This window comes from Erithacus rubecula, assembly GCF_903797595.1.
Source record: "Erithacus rubecula genome assembly, chromosome: 8".
Classification (NCBI taxonomy): domain Eukaryota; kingdom Metazoa; phylum Chordata; class Aves; order Passeriformes; family Muscicapidae; genus Erithacus; species Erithacus rubecula.
In genome coordinates this window covers 20,844,993-20,862,010 of record NC_136659.1, presented here as the reverse complement: position 1 = coordinate 20,862,010, position 17,018 = coordinate 20,844,993, and the positions used below count along the sequence as shown (strand labels likewise).

General features: G+C 37.1%; 1 protein-coding gene across 13 annotated transcripts in view; it reads left to right on the top strand.

Annotated features, from left to right (window-relative positions):
• Positions 1 to 17,018, top strand: part of SLC4A10 (solute carrier family 4 member 10) — a 163,044-nt gene that overhangs the window by 138,484 nt on the left and 7,542 nt on the right. For 12 of the 13 annotated variants that reach the window (XR_013774964.1, XR_013774965.1, XR_013774966.1 and 9 more), the window contains 9 exons: positions 2,573 to 2,678; positions 5,305 to 5,466; positions 5,720 to 5,833; positions 6,327 to 6,488; positions 9,247 to 9,498; positions 10,770 to 10,838; positions 13,063 to 13,236; positions 13,837 to 13,959; positions 16,686 to 16,753. Coding sequence is in view for 10 of the 13 variants with exons in the window: in XM_079311588.1 (XP_079167714.1) it covers positions 2,573 to 2,678; positions 5,305 to 5,466; positions 5,720 to 5,833; positions 6,327 to 6,488; positions 9,247 to 9,498; positions 10,770 to 10,838; positions 13,063 to 13,236; positions 13,837 to 13,959; positions 16,686 to 16,753 (1,230 nt within the window). In the remaining 3 variants the exon portion in view is untranslated. The remainder of the gene's footprint in view (positions 1 to 2,572; positions 2,679 to 5,304; positions 5,467 to 5,719; positions 5,834 to 6,326; positions 6,489 to 9,246; positions 9,499 to 10,769; positions 10,839 to 13,062; positions 13,237 to 13,836; positions 13,960 to 16,685; positions 16,754 to 17,018) is intronic. The other variant, XM_079311581.1, reaches the window with a different exon arrangement.

Sequence of the window (17,018 nt, the reverse complement as noted above, 5' to 3'; positions counted from 1 at the left end):
AATGGCAATGAAAGAGAGTAAAATATTAAAAGGATTAAAGTAAAAAGCATTATTTCATTAATGTGAGACTCTCCTTGCAGATCAGTTATGTTGGGAAATAGTTATTGAAGCAATTACATTTGCTACAAAATTACACATTTTGGTGGATAATATTTTTATGTTTTGGCACTGAATTGTACCTTCATTTATGGTTTCTGGGATGGACAGGGAGTGTTTTACTATCTCACAGTTCTATAATGTTAAGCAATTAGTGGGATGCTGGAAGACAGTAATACCGTGATACAATCTCACATCAAAATGTCAGTGTTGCCAAAACACATACTAAATTGAAAGCAATGTAATGTTGTATATATCAAAACACTGAGATCATTGTTTGAATGGTCTTCTAAGTGGAAACAGGATCTGATCTCTACAGCTTAGACCTAGTTCTGCTCCCATTCAGTGACAAAGGCACTGTGCAGGGTGATTTCGGTCTGCGTGGGTGTAGTTTGCACAAGTCACTTATCTGCTGATGATCAGTCTGCTGTTGCTAAATGCCTGTGAAACTTGATAAAGACCAGACTGGAATGCTGTGCAGGAGGAAAGTGATATTGCTATAGAGAGAAACAGCTGATCTCATGTGAAGGTGATTTACCTGAGCTGTATTAAACTATACCTTCAACAGTCGTGTTTCTGAGGAAAGAGAAATTTTGGCTCCTCAAACCTTGAAATGTAATTTTGCAATTTGCAGCAAGTGTAGCTGTCCCATGTAGTGCTGGTGACAGGCACAGTGTTCCCTTCTAGTGAGAAGTGGCAGAGTGAGCAGCCCAGGCCCCCCTGGCTGGCTGCAGTCACTCCCCACGGCCCCGCTCCCGCTCCGGCCACTCTGCGATGGGCACCAGGCAGGGCCAGGAGCTCTGGGCTCCAGCAAACAGCAGGGACCTGCCACAGCCACCTCTGCATTGCTGCATGGACATCCAGTACCCCCTTGCAGCACATGACTTAGCCACACTGGTGGTTGGCTTTATTCTGCTGCTGTAGCTCACTAGTAGTGATGTGCTTCGTTGAACCCATTTTGAAATACTTTGAACTACACATTGAACACGCATTCATTCTGCACTTAGGGCCTGATCCAAAGTACAGTTAATATGTTTGAAAGATCCAGTCAAGCACTTTTGGCTCAGGCCCTCCACTTCCCTGAATGCAGTTGCTTTTTTTTTTTTTTTTTTTTTTTTTTTTTTTTTTTTTCATGGGCTGTAAGGGTTTCCTCTTTCTTTTATAAATAGCTGCATTTAAAATAAAAGCAAAGAATTGCACAATGACAACCTGCATCTTTCCCTGTCTATGTATTAAATGCAGCTGTTGTCACATATATAGTATTGTAATTGAAATAGAATGTCAGTGTCCTCACGATGAAAATGGTAGAATTTCATATATAGAAAATCATACAAATCTACACGAGTACTGCCATTTTGTGAAAAGATAAATAACCACATAGAAAATAGATGGTGTAGGTAAGTGGATAAACTGATATTCTGCTACAACTGTAATGCAATTTATGCTCGCTGGCTCTGCACGCAATAGTCAGATGTTATCCTGTCCCCAGCTACTCCTGAAAACTTTATCAGAGAGTACACAATTTATTTAAAATCATCATAAGCACATTAAAATACTAGCAGGCTAGAGGGTGCTATAGATTATTAAAGTAGGATTAATTTAAAGTGTATTGCAAAGCGCATTTGACATCTTGGATCCTACAGAGTATCCTAGATGTTTTGAAGGCTTTGTCAAAGAAAAAGCCTCCCACAGTTGCTTCAGAGGCTTTAAAGACTTAATTTTGATTTTAAATTACCTATTTGGAATATTGTCCTCCTACACTGCCTCGTCACACTTTGCGTGTTAAAATACACAATTTCAAATGAAAAGTGTGCTTTTACAGCAGCTGTGGGGAAAGGAAAAAACAAGGGACACAGAGTTCAGAGAGGCTTTGGTGCTGGGGATCCTGGCACTCAGAGCCCTGACAATTGACTGGGGGGTAGCTGGGCAATTTTGCATGCAAAGGCACTTCTCCATCTGGGAAAGAAAAATGATACAGAGATGTTGTTACTTGAGAAATGGATCAGCCTGGAACTGTACATAGCATCTAATGTCCATGTAGAGAAGGGATATAGGAACGGAATATTCTCAGGATTACAAACTGTGCTCAGAAGTATCAATAGGCAAGGAAGAAAACAGGAGGTAAAACTTACTGTGATCAGTGGTTTGAATATGCCACTTATGTACTATATATGCATATGCACCTCACAGCCAGTGATACTCTAGTGACAGCACTAGCTACTGAGCTACAAACTGCTTCAAAGCATTCATTTACTGAATTCATTTCAACTGAAATTATCTGTCAGTGCAGAGCACAATTTAAATGAATCATAACATTGATAATTTGCATTAATATCTGATATATCTTTTATTATTAAGGAAAAATATTTTCTTTTCAGATGCAATTGTAGCACAATTTAAATGAATCATAACATTGATAATTTGGATTAATATCTGATATATCTTTTATTATTAAGGAAAAATATTTTCTTTTCAGATGCAATTGTGTGGAACCAGAACATCCGAGCAATAAGACCTTACAATACTGGCAGGACTACAATATATCTGCATCTGATGTGCCATGGGGGAACCTAACTGTGTCAGTAAGTAAATTTTGGAACTTAATAAATAAAAGCATAGGCATAAATAATTCTGTCCATCTTACTGGAAAAAAATATATATATCAAAAATACCATTTTTTCTGCTCATATTTCTTCAAATAAATAATAAAATATGCTTAACAAAAATGAACGTGGACTTTATAGCATTATCTCCTTTCGTAAGATTTTGCACCCTCTGATAGTACATGTTAAAGCAAGTGTGTGCATTTTATGTCCTGCTTTGGAACCTTCTTGACACACTAGCACAAGAGCTTGGCTGAGGCTAAGTCAAACATGTCAAATGACAATGAATTTGTCCTAAATTCTGCCAGATGGCAAAACCAAAGTTCCCTTGTGTAGAAAGAATCAGAAGCATTTATTTCCCCTAAAACACTCTTGCAATAATTCAGGCTATAAAAAAGAGGATAGGGACAAATTTTGTAACATTTTCTCTTCAGTGACCACTTTTTCTTATATAAGTTTTGTAATGTTTTTCCCCAGGGGAGGAAGAGGATAAAGCTGCAGTTGAGTGGGGCTTGCATGAATGTGTAGCAAGTTTAACAGTACACTTTTCTATGTTTAAAGGATTTATATAATTCAAGTTTGCCTTCCTCAGAGAGACATTTACAACTTAATTGAAGTGTTGTGTTGAGATTGGGCCACCCCTTTTTCTCACAAATGGATTATTTCAATACACAGTCAAAGAGAATTGAGTGCAAAAGACACCAGACTGAAGAGATTGCTGCATTCACTAAATTGTAGGTATAATCAAATGGAACACTTAAAAGCCCATCCAGTGGACTGTGTCCAGTTCTTTTGTTCTTTTTTCCCAAAGGAAGGAATGCAGAAGAGCTCATGTTAAGTAGGAGCTGTCTTCATGGCTGCTCTGTCTTGCTTCCCTGCCTTACTCTGAGCAGGGACTGCTCCTCGACTCTGTTGGTGTGGCAACAGCAGAAAGAAAGTTGAGAACTGCTGGCCTGAGGGATTCCAGCAGTCCAGAATGAATATTCTCAAAATTGCAGCACACTCTTAAGAGCATCTGTGCAGGGGCAGACTCCTCCTCTCACTTTCTCAGATCTCTGACAGTGTTTTTCAAAGTACATTTGCAACTGAGGAGATTTAAAATAACAGATTTTGTTTTAACTATAAATGCAAAAGACTGGCTGCATTATATAAAACCCTCAAAAACTTCTGTGAAAGCTTATTACCAAAACTTGAGTTTACATAGGTAGCAGTATAACTGACCAACTTTTCCCATGAGTCCCATTGTCAAAGAAATAACTGATTTCTTTTGTACTTTTGTGTCTTTATTTTTTGCAAGCATCATCAAGAAACTTCTGTTCTAGAGAACTGCAGTAAGAGATTAGACATTGCTGTCTGTAAATATTTGGTCAGACTCACCCCATTCTGTCTCTTTTACTTCTCATATCTTCATATATTTCTTGTGTCTAGTTGAAATGTTTCAAGTTTCTGAAGACCTGGATTCTCATTCTTTCTTAAAACCCAATGACTTTTTTTTTTTGGCTATCAAAACAAGCCAAGTGTGAGCAAAGGATTTTGGACCAAGTATGAAAAGGATTTTGATGGTGACAAAGTCCTCTTCAGGAAGCATATGATGAACTTCATCCCAAGCTTACTGCTATATCAGTATAAAAAGCTTTGTGCTCCTTTGTCTCACACTAATCACATAGCAATTATTTTTTTTTCCCAAGACACTCTTTGTTCAAACCCAAAGATTCCCAAACGTGATACTGTGCAGCGAGTCTGATGAGCCAAGGACACACTTGGTTTAATATGAAAAGATCCTGATCTGGCAGAATATTTCTGCCTGGAATCCCTGATTCTGGGTGCTGCATTTTATTTTTCTCAAGTGTGGAGGGATTGGGAAGGAGAAGGAAAGGATTGTGAGTCCAGAGCTGGTAGTTCACATTTCTAGACCTACTCTTTATGATTTTAGACAAGTAAGAATAGTAGTGGAGAAGTACTGGAAATGCTTTCTGCTGTATCTGCCTATTGATAATAAATTATATTAAATATAATTGATGTTAAAGATTTTGAGTTTTCTGGCATTTCATCAGAACTTTTTTAAAGAGAAAGACAATTTGCAGGGTGTGCTGCCCCCGTGTGGTATTAAATGTATTGGGCTCCTTTCAGGCCATTGCCACACATCCTAAATGGCTTTTTCTTCAATTGCTGGGCCTGTGAAGTGAAAACAAAAAAGCAGTTCTTGAGAATGCAGCAGGAGCAGCCTTTCTCTTTGTGCCTTTTGAACTTTGCTTTCCACACTTGGAGAGTGTTAGTAAGCATAAATCTGTATTTGTACACAGAAAATAAATCAGTGGACTTGCTGAGTTTGGAAAAAACCTGTTTGTATATTAATGGCTTTATTTATGGTATGTCTTAGCAACTTTGTCATTTAATAGGGCTAAAAAAGAGATTACTTTGAGAATTTTCCACACAGGCCAGATACAGACATAATGAATTTTGAGGTTTAAAAGAATAAATATCTAGAAATTGTTTTACTATTTCTAGTAACACAATTTGGTTGCAATTTAGGAAAGAAATTGGAAAGAAAATGCTAGTGTAAACATGGTTAATTTTTAGAATACTATTTTTCTCTCCCTGATAGGAATGTAAAAAGTTTCATGGTGAGTTTGTTGGAAGAGCCTGTGGTCACCATGGCCCTTATGTTCCAGATGTTCTCTTCTGGTCTGTCATCTTGTTCTTTTCTACAGTGACTCTCTCATCCACACTGAAGCAGTTCAAAACCAGCCGATACTTCCCAACAAAGGTGTGTGTGTGCCTTTCCTTCAGCTCACAACTTGGCATTAGTCATGTCTAAGTAGGAATTTTGTCTGCATTGCAAATTCAGTAAACTGCTGGTGAAGTAGACAGTGCATCTTTCCTCTGTTAGAAACTTTATCAGAATAAGTGTGGTTTTAGCTGTAAACTAAAGCTATAAGCTGTACTAGAACAGTGAAGAAAAATCTTAAATCATACCTGAATGTTTCAGTTAAAATTGTGATTTCTCTCAATAATCATAGGTACGCTCTGTTGTCAGCGATTTTGCTGTCTTTCTCACTATTTTGTCCATGGTTTTAATTGACTATGCCATTGGAATTCCATCACCAAAACTTCAGGTTCCAAATGCTTTTAAGGTAAGTTGTTGATAAGTTGCACTGCTTTATCATTTTGCAAAGTAATCCACTATGATGGATTTATAATCTTTTATTATCATCATCAGGGAGTAGTGATACTATTTTAAAATTTTTATGTTCACAAGGTATTATGCAACCTCTCTGATTCATGAATCATGTAAGTGAACCTCTCCCACCAGGCCCCTTCTTGCTTGCTAATGTTATCTCTGCTGAGATTAACAAGGCTCAAGTCACCCAAATCCTAGACTACTGTAATGTTCTGGGGCTTCCTTCAGATTTTGGGTTTATCATATCAAGTGCAACCAAGTCTCTAATAATCCAGATGATTTTATTATATGTAATTTCTTCTTTTGGCATCAGAAGAAGTTTAGTGCTCTATATAGGTTGGTTTTAAAGGAATTAATATCCTAATAATGTTTTGTATGTATTCTTGTGAAATTGGATTGCAAATAACCCTTAAAGTTCTGACTGGCCATGCATGACTGTTTTATAGCCCACCAGAGATGATCGTGGCTGGTTTATTACTCCTTTGGGGCCTAATCCTTGGTGGACAGTGATAGCTGCTGTAATTCCAGCCCTGCTTTGTACTATCCTTATCTTTATGGACCAGCAGATCACAGCTGTCATTATCAATAGAAAAGAACACAAACTAAAGGTATTCAGTCAAAATTTATACTTTCACTGTTGTTTTCTGCTTCAGATTATGTAATGTGCATCCATCTACTTCAGTATGCTAGTTTGTTATATATTAAAATTTTAAAATTTAATGCTTTTAAAATTTAATTTTTATGCTTTTTTCTTTGTTGCTCTGTGTAGTACCTGTGCCTTGTGTCAGTGATCCACTGCCATACAGAAAACTTCATGAATGTCATTTGGAATACAGATTCTGAATTAAGAAAGTGTTATCTTCTGTGCTTTAGTAGAAGTAGGATTCATTCACTTAAACAAAAATTAAAATGCCTTCAAGTTAATTATATCCTTAAATACTACAATATTAATTGTCTCTTCAGGTACTGAGAGTGTTATTCTACCGCATTGGATTTTAAAAAAGTACTTAGGGGTTATTTTGTAATATTTTTTTTATCCTCTCTTCATCTTTCTCTGTGGTTCTACCCATCCTTTTTTTAAATGCCCTTCTATATTAAAGAAGGGAGAAGAATAAAACTGAGCCCTAGAGGCACAATGGGTTCTTAAAACAACATAGGACAACTTCCTGCTCTGTTCTCTAACACTTTAGTTGCCTACAGATGGAGAGAGAAAAAGGGACATCACCCCTCTGAAAAACTGTTGGGCAAAATCTAGCAGCAGGTTTCTGTACATGTATATGCAGCAAGCTTAGGCTTTTTTTTTGACATACTTTTAATAAGCAGCAATCCAATCCCAAGTTGCTTTAGCAAATGCATTTGCAACCTTCACTTTGCATTGCCTCTTCTTGGATGATTGTGACATTTGATATGTTCTTTTTTTGCCCTCTTTGTCAGCCTGGCTCTTCATGTCAATCCATAGCATTGCATGTGGTTAACTTGACAGATGCAGGAATTTGCTGCCAAGCTTTGGAATGTGTTTTTTCAGCACTGGCATCTGGGAGTCAGATGGTCCTCCTGGCTGCCCCCTTGTCTTGCTGCGTTTTAGTTTTGCTGGGGTCTGGTGTAGCATCACCTGTTGCTATGCTTCCTTTTCTTCCCATATGTCAGGTTCCTCAGATCATGTATGAATGTGAGGAAATGCTCTCGGATTCTGTATGCATTAGCAGATCCATTCCTCATAAATGTGTCAGAAGGTAAAAAAAGGTGTCTCTGTTAGGATTTAGAATTAAACTCTTTTCTTTGAGTGCATTGTGCCTGTAACTAATATCTGTGTTTGACACATCTCTGAGTTTGTCAAGATGTGTCTTGGAGATAAGATTCATAAGCACTTTTGGGGAGTGAGGGAAGGTTGCTGGAGTTGATTCTCTTAATTTTCTTTACTTTCCCCCCTTTTAAAATAATGTAAGCAAATAAGATGGCATTTTCATTTTGATATGTGGCTTACATTTTCATAAACCCAGACGCTTCCCATTTTAGAAGTAAAAGTTGTCTTCATAAAGAAATGATTTGTTTGCTTCCAACTCATTTTCCCCTCTTTTTTTATACTTCCCATAGCAAATTCTGGATAGTGCACATTTCAGCTTTTGGCAGTCTATGTAGCAAATCCTTCCAAGTTTAGTTTAGTTACTTTTTTTATGTCAAAAGGCATTTGCATGGGTTTACAGGCAAAATTATGGTTCAACATATTCACATTGTTTGCATGAACATCACTGTTTCACCAGACCATGACACTGGATTTGTTGCCATTTTGCAAAGTTTTGTGGAGATGGATAACTACCTGACTTTTTAAAGGAAAATAGCTTGAGCTGCTGCTTGCAGCTGTGAAGAGGTCCTGGATACTTGCTAAAATTGAAGTGTAATATCCCACTCAGCTATGGTGGCAGATATATATAGAACCAAGTTTGATGCATTTTTCTTTTTCAAGTGAAGGTCATAACTGCAGGTTTTTAAATTTATCTAAAATTCGACCAAAGGGCTTTATGCACAAAGGCAAACCATTATCCACCTGTAGGTAAATTTATGTAGCATTTGACCACTTCAGAAGTGATTCAAATCCAAAGGTTTTATATGACTTTTCTTATGAATATTATGATGCTATGTTTGAGTAAGGAAACCAGTAAACCATTACCTGATTTTATATTTTAATTTGATGTATCTTATTTTCTAGCTATCTGCTGTTATCTAAGATTGAAAGTATATTAGTGAAAATGTATATTATGTGCTTACCATCTTAAAAAACTTAAGGATCAGTGTGGTTTTATGGCCCTTTCTAGCATAAACTTGACTTAGCAAGTGTTATGGATTTTTATGTAGGGACCAATAAAAATACTTACTTTTCTGCCTCTTTGTAAGAAGGGATGGAGGGTCTACTAAGATTAGTGCAGTGGGAAATTGGCAGTGCAGCTGGATATTCTGCTTACTGTTTCCCACACAAAATATCATACAGGTATATCTGTTATCATTCAGAAAATGTATGTATTTTCCAGTGTCTTAGCAGTATCCATTTTACAAGCAGGAAAGCTGCTTGGTGGCCACCGTAGAGTGGGTTTGTGGTACACTGAACTCCTAACTGGAAGCAGTCCAGTAGCACTGAGCATTGAATTAGTACAAATGTACAAATTAGTACCTTGAGTGTGAATTAGTACAAATTCCCCTTGGATAACCAGTGTGCCATCCCCACTGACCCAACCTGGATAGCACATAGAAGGAAGCTAAGTCTCAAATTTTAATTGTCTCTAGCTGTTCATTAGGAATGCCTGCCAGCAGCGTTCTCCTTAATTCAGATGTCATTTTACATCTTCTCTCCATCCTTACTTTTTTTAACAGAAAGGATGTGGATACCACCTCGACCTGCTCATGGTGGCAGTGATGCTTGGTGTGTGCTCTATTATGGGATTGCCGTGGTTTGTTGCAGCCACTGTCCTCTCTATTTCCCATGTGAACAGCTTAAAACTGGAATCAGAGTGCTCCGCTCCAGGGGAGCAGCCAAAATTTCTTGGAATCCGGGAGCAGAGAGTCACAGGGCTCATGATTTTTGTCCTTATGGGCTCATCTGTCTTTTTGACAAGTATTCTAAAGGTAATTTGGGGAAGTAGGGGAAAGTTAAAGAACACTGCACTGAATATTTCTCTTGAATATTTCAACAATAACAGTTGTTACTGTGTTATTTAATGAATGCTCTTTCCAGGCACATTACTAACTAGCATAATGTTACACCTTGGGAGTCTAAAGTGGAATTCTAATTTTGCTTAATAAAGTGCCTAGGGACTTCCAGCATTTTTTTAAATAAAAAACTTGTAATGGAAATATGGCCTGACTGAAGTCAAAGGGAATTCTGCCATTGAGCTATAACAGATGAAGAGTAACACTTTGTGAATATTTTGGGCCTGTGACAAATTATCATGAAAGAGTCTTGCTACACCAATTTAAAATTTATTTAGATAATTTAAAAACATTTTGTGCTTTCCGAGTAATTTTAAAATATTTTCACAGTTGCAAGAGAAGTTCTATGGTTTGTTTCTTGAAAATGAACATGAAAATTATCTCATGCTTCCTGAATACTCAACACAGCTCACCAGTGCTCTGAAAAAGGGTGTCTAGTTATATATACCACCATGTATACACTTAGCAGTTTTTAAAGTATTATCTGGCCTCTGTGAAATCAGGGAGAGTTTTAGCACTGGCTTTAGCAAAACCAGAACTTAGTCTTGCATATTGATGCAGTGAGGGCAATAAGCTCTTAGAACTTGTACTTGCCAGCAGTATTATTATGTATACATAAAGCCTTCACTTTGAAAACACACAGATTTTGTATATTTAGTGTTTCTAACAGATTCTTAACTATGGACATACTCATTTACCTACACAGTGTATGCTGAGAACCTGAACATTTAAAATAGTCTCTTAAAAAAAAAAAAAAAAGAAATCATTCCATAGAATGATTCATCCATTTTAAAATGCTTATAGCACAAAATACTGCTTTTAGCAGTAAGAAGTATTTTGTGATTCTTGAACATTTTTCTGAGCAGTCTTTAAAGTAAAGAATTTAAGCATAAATTAGGGCTTTCATGTTTTTGTGTAGTTCCGTTAATTTTATTAATAGGGAATTAAGTATATTGTAATAGCTGGCCATGAGAGGAAAATAAATATACAGAGCCAAATTCTTCTTTTGCTTTATACTCTGAGAGACATTATTAATTTATAATTGAGTGACTGAATTTACAACTTGTCTGATTAATGCAGGCATATGGCACTTTGTATTTCAACTGTTTTGAATGTCTTTCTAGAAGCATTTAAAATTGTTAAGTAGTATTTAATATGTTCTTCCCTTTCTCTGCTTGTTTGTGCAGTTTATTCCTATGCCAGTACTTTATGGAGTGTTTCTTTACATGGGTGCTTCATCTCTAAAGGGAATTCAGGTAAAATTGATTTATGATGACTATGTTATTGATGATGCTTTTTATATAAAATATAGCTGTTCTTATTATATTATTGTATTAGCTTTTGTGTATAATCCCAAAGGAATGCTGCCAACTTTAAATTTTTGAAAATGACTTAAAAAGGAAAATAGATTCTCTCTGGAGTATTCCCTTTAGGTAATATGCTCCATTTTTTCCCCTATTTTTTCAGTGCTGGTTTTTCTGTTCTCTCCTGTTATCAAGGGAGTTTTGCTGAGCCTAAAAACTGAGTAATAACTACCAGGGGCTCTTCTCTCTCTGCTGCCTCTCCATTCACTTGCTTCCACACTGCCTTTTCCCAGTTCCTTTGCAGGGCTGCACTTATCTTGAACTTTGCCTTTTGGACTAATTTGCCCTAAAACTACCACAAGTGAAATTTTGGAGGTCTTCCCTGTACAAATAAACACTCCAGGCAGGGAGGAGAAACTGTTGCAAGCCACAGTACTTCAGGGATGAAGGGTCAAGTCTAGTGGAAGGGCAGCATTCCTGCAGTGCCTTAAGCAGGAGTAGCTGGCAGGAGCCAGGCATTGCAGCATTCAGGTTAGGGCTGTGCTGGGTTCTGTTTCTCCTGGCTCTCTGCAGCATAAATGGCACAGTGCCAAATCCTTCAGCCCACGAGGCATCGACACACTTTCTGAGACAATTGAGAAAGAACAATCACACGGTGAAAACACAAGTTACACTGTGCAAAAGGTCAAATACAAAAAGAAAATAAAATTTCTGATTGTTTTCTTCATGATATTTGATTGTTATTTATAAGCAAAGCTGGAACTTTCTTTTTTGTCTGGTAGTCTCTATTTAGAGACTTTTATAACTCCCTATCTCTTTTGCTTTGGGTTGATATAATCAGAAGTGCAGTTTTGCTTTTACTAAGGTTTAAACACTTTCAATTTAATATGGTTCAACTGTTTCTCAGAACAGGGGTAGAAGAAAACACACTACACTATTGAGGAGTGTTTTTAAGGATGCTGGAATCTGGCTATCTTTACTTGGAAAAGTGATAGCATCCCCCTCCTTATCTCCCTCCCCCATGCTGGGACAAGGAATGGAGATTTGATAAGATGGGTTTTGTGGGAGGATGTGCTTTTTGCTGTTTCTGTGAAAAAGAAATCTGCTCAAATCTGGCCAAATTGTAAGCCTTTAAAAAAATGCAGTTTGCACATGCTCAATAAAAATTTTCAAAACTTGACATTGCTGAAGGCTGTGTGAATATAGCATGGCTCATCCATGCAGGGAGAATTGGTGTATCACTGTTATGGGTGTGCCATGACACAAATGTCTCAGGTCAGTATAGAGCCAAATAGGCCTGAAAAATAGGAACCCCTCACATACATTGCTAGCAGCATGGCAGTCAGCTTTCTGGCATTTGTTCCTTCTTTTTTCTTCCTTTTTTTTCCTTTTCTGTTTCTGGTTTTGTGAATAAAGTGAAATATGGAGAAGAAAACAGCCTGGAATAAAGTGTCTGGTGAAGTAAAAGAGAAATGGTTGATTCACAGGAAATAAAAGACTGCAGAGGTCCCTCTGTGAGCAGCTTTTTATGTGCTAAAGGAGGCAGAGCTCAGTTGTTGAAAAACGAGTCTAGGATGTATTGGGCAAGCAGTGTGACACTGCAAATGCCCAACAGGACCAACCAGCTTTCCTTCAGCTGGGTTCTCAACTGATTCATGACTCCTCTGAAGTCTGGCTTTGCCTGAAGTTAAGAGCTCACAATTAGCAGTATTATTTCAAAGTAACCACTTTCTTTGTGTGCAACATCCAATGAACAGGGTACTCTCTGCAGTATGGTTGTATAGAATGTAATTCAGCAGAATTCAATGTCTCAGCACATCTGCAATCCAACCTAGGGAGACACATGTGCATTAAAATGGAAAGGAACTGAAGTATGACTCATGAACTAATTAAACCTTGCTTAAATAGCATTTAAAAAACATTTCTTATTCGTACTCTGGTGGCTCAGTGGGTGAGAAGACAAATCCTTTGCCACTGCTGGACTAGTCCAGATTAAAGGTTTATGGTTGTAACTGGGGAAGTCTCTTCTGTGCTTCTGTGTGTTATGTAGTTTTTGCCTTTAGAATAACAAGCCAGATTCTTTGGATATTCAGGATCTATTAGGCAGTGTGTGAATGCCAGCATAGATGACCCTACAGCTCATTTTGATCCAAACTTTTAAAATTTTGTTTTGCAGCTTTTTGACAGGATAAAGTTATTCTGGATGCCTGCAAAGCACCAGCCAGATTTTATTTATCTAAGGCATGTTCCTCTTAGAAAAGTCCATCTCTTCACTATAATTCAGCTGAGTTGTCTTGTGCTTCTCTGGATTATAAAGGTTTCAAGAGCTGCCATTGTCTTTCCTATGATGGTACGAAATTTTTTTATTTCATCTCAAAATCCCTTTTCACTTGTGGATAATTATTGATGAAGAAAAATAATTTTGGGCAGTTAATTATAATAATGCATTGATTCTGTGTTCAAGGACAATTTATAATGTATTAAGCAATGAAAAATTTGACATTTAATCTCTGTTTTAAGTCCTATGTGTGGATATCCCAATTTATAGTCTCTTAGGGAAAATTCTTCTCTTAAAGAAAAAATAGTAGAATTTATTTGATATTTTTTATTTAAGGAATATTACTAAATCCTGTTACAGCAGGAACATTCAGTTACTAAGGAAGATTGATTATTGAACTGAGGAGCCTAAGAGAAATAAAGATGATCACTTCTTAAGTGATTTCTCTGATGATTTCACTAATAGAATATAGGAGATATTTACTGACCTCAGTGATTGATTCAAGCCATACTTCATTTGAGCAAAGGAATAGCAGCTGTTAGCTTATTCAAATTAAAGGATAAAATTCTCGCTACAAACTAGTCTACAAACTTTTGGAAGCATTCCTCTAAAAGTGTATTTGTCTGTTTTACTTGCCTAATTTCCTAATTGTTTGAGTTAATATCTTTGCAGGTCCTAGCTTTGGTATTTGTCCGAAAACTCATGGATTTCTTTTTTACCAAGCGAGAGCTCAGTTGGTTAGATGATTTGATGCCTGAGAGCAAGAAAAAGAAACTGGAAGATGCTGAGAAAGAGGTGGGTCATGGTTTCAGGTTTCTTTGTATGTAGCAATTTATCAATTTCTCCTTTGGACATTTAGAGAAAATTCTGGAAGGCACATTCCATGCACCAGGAAGACTTGTTAGCAGTATCAAAGTGTAATATTGTCGTATTTTGCATAAGTGCTTTTAGGGCTACAAATTGGATAGGCCTAGGTGGGGATGTATGTTCTCAGGCTGCCATACTGTCATATAAAATATTATCCACAGTACTGCTGGGGACTGCTTCTGAGACCCACTCAGAGGGTGTGCAGAGATGAGCCTGTGTCTGTAGGAAATCCCTCAGGTCCCAGCCCTGGGGCACTTGGATGCTGCTCTGGGCTGGGACTCATCCCTGCAGGAGATGTTGAGGAGACAAGTGCAGGATTTAAGGCTCTGGATGTCCCAGCTGCCCCTGAGCCTAACACATGGCATCACTCAGTGCCCTTGCTGCTCAGCAATGTCATAACCCTGTGCAGTGTCCCAGTTACACTCTGGGCCAGAGCCATCCTTCTGCTACTGCAGAAACAATTCACTGTGACTCTGCAATGAAGAGGTCAGTGACACTGCTAACGCAGTTAACCAAATGCTCTGACTCTGGCTTGCATCCTGTGGCATTACCACCCTGGTGGCTGTTACAGATCTGGACTCCTCATCTCATTTTGATGAATATGCTTTTCAGATAATTCCTTATCAACTTGAAAATTATCCTTGGGGATGACCTGAGATCTGATCCAAGACCAGTGAAATGTGCTTGTTAAGGATTCCCATTAGTAGCTTCATTTGCAGAAATAGGGCATGAGCTAATAATGTGTAACTATATAAACCACTCTGCCTTTAGGATTGATTCTTCTGTGACCTTTGAAAACTCCCTGCCTCATCTGTAACCTGGAGAACATTTAACTTTGATTTCCTTGACACATTCAACATACTTTCATTTTAGGGAAAAGATTGATTTTACCTATAAGAAAATCAAGATGATTATTTACTATTTGTTATGTGCCTGTAAAATTACCAGGCTGAAATTAAAATACGTGAGTCATTGTTTTCTCCCTTGAATCAAAGCAGACCAGAGAGTTGTTTCATCACAGTATCTGTTGTCATCACAATTCAGAGTAACCAGAAGCAACCAAGGTAGCTCTCTTCTGGTTATTGGAAAGAATTCCTTGCTATCCTTATGTTTTGGTTATATGTCACTTTCCTTCCCTTGCTTGATAGGATGGCATCAGAAAACAAAACTGGGAAAATCTACTGGTGTGATTTTATTTCATTCACTGTCTATTTTGAGAGGTTATTTTTACATATTTTGGCATTTCTAAATATTTAGAGCTATTATTAAAACTGTTCAACTGTCAAAAACTTATGAAGCTGTGAAGCCTGGAAATGACAAAATTAACTAGTAATAAAAAACTTCTGACATGTAGCCTAAGGAATTAATTGGAGAGTTGCTATCACACAGCTTTTAAAAATAGAAGTATTCTACCCACAAGAATATTCAGAAATATAGTTGACAGGATCTGAAACTTACTTGATTGGATCCTAATTTCATCACTTAAGTTGTTTTTATATTTTTAGGCCATGTTTTTTCCAGGGCTTTGTGCATTTATAGTGGATATGGTACGTGCCTTCTCCTAACAGAAGCCACTTTGGAAGCCACTTTGATGTTAATCAATGAAGTCTTTCTGAGACAAGAATGAACAAAGGACTTTAACATTTGAAGAAAAAATGTATTGTGACTGTTGAAATAGTTGTAAAAATTAATCATTGAAGAAACAAATTTCTGAGCAGATAAAAATTAAATTCTACTATTTTGGAAAACTGTACTGGCTCTTGCAGCTAATACCAAAAATCACTGTTTTTGATGTATGTGGGGTTTTGGTGATCTGCCAGAAAATGATAATTTCTCTTTTTAGCCAACCCGTGCTTTCAGACAGGCACTGGTGAAAACTGTTACAAAGCCATCTAATAAAGGGAAGAAAGCTGAGGAGCTCTCAGGTGTCTGTTGGGCTCACACACACACACTGCAACAATTCAGAGCAGGATTTGATGGTCACATTCCTTCCAAGACTCATTAACCTCCTAGCTGTGGTTATCCTGACCTCAGGGATGTGGACACTGGGAATCCTCTTCTGGAGGACTTGTTTTCCTTTGTTCTTGCAGGCAAGACATAGTGCTTGAGAGGTGTTCTGTTCTTCTCCCCTCCTGCTAAGACAGATCTGCTAAATTTGCAATTACTTGATATAAGGTTTTTGGTAGATTTATCTCCTAATTATTTTCAAGTGAAAACTAGTTTTGTCTTTCTTGTTTTACTACCTTTCACTGAAAAAGCAGTATTAAAATCAGTTTTATCAGTATTAAAACTGTGTGCATACTTAAATAATCTTCCCTAATTTTTGCATGTAAACATCAATGCCTATATCCTGTTATCAGTGTTATTTAAAATTCATCAGACAGTTGTTCACTCACTGTAACTAAATTTCCTCTTTATTGTTACAAAACAACACTTTCTTTGGCATTGGAAAATAGCATTAAGTGAAAATACATATTTTAAAATCTTTTAAAATGAAAGGTTTTAAATGTCAACTATTTAAAGTTGAAAAGTATCTACTTTAGGAACATCAAATGAATACTTAATATTAAAGAAAATGGAAAGATGATTACTGTACAAAAATTTCTCTTTTCACAATTTTTTATCCTGTCTCATGCATAATACCTTTGTTCTAGGAAGAGCAAAGTATGTTAGCAATGGAAGAGGAAGGGACTGTTCAGTTACCACTAGAAGGACATTACAGGTAAAATATACCTTTCCTCTTTTAGGTGAGTTGCAATTAAATAAAGTAAACATGCCACAATATTTAATTCTTACTGGTTACTGAATATCAGGAGGACGTTTGTCTGGTGCAGATAGGTGAACTGAACCATACACTGCAGCATTTAACAGCATTTAACTTTTCTAGTCTTTCTGCACGATCTCACATTCCCTAGAAGACACATAGTTGGAAGTCTTGCAGGACTGCAGGATCAGACTGTTCACAATGAACTTTGGCTTCTGACATG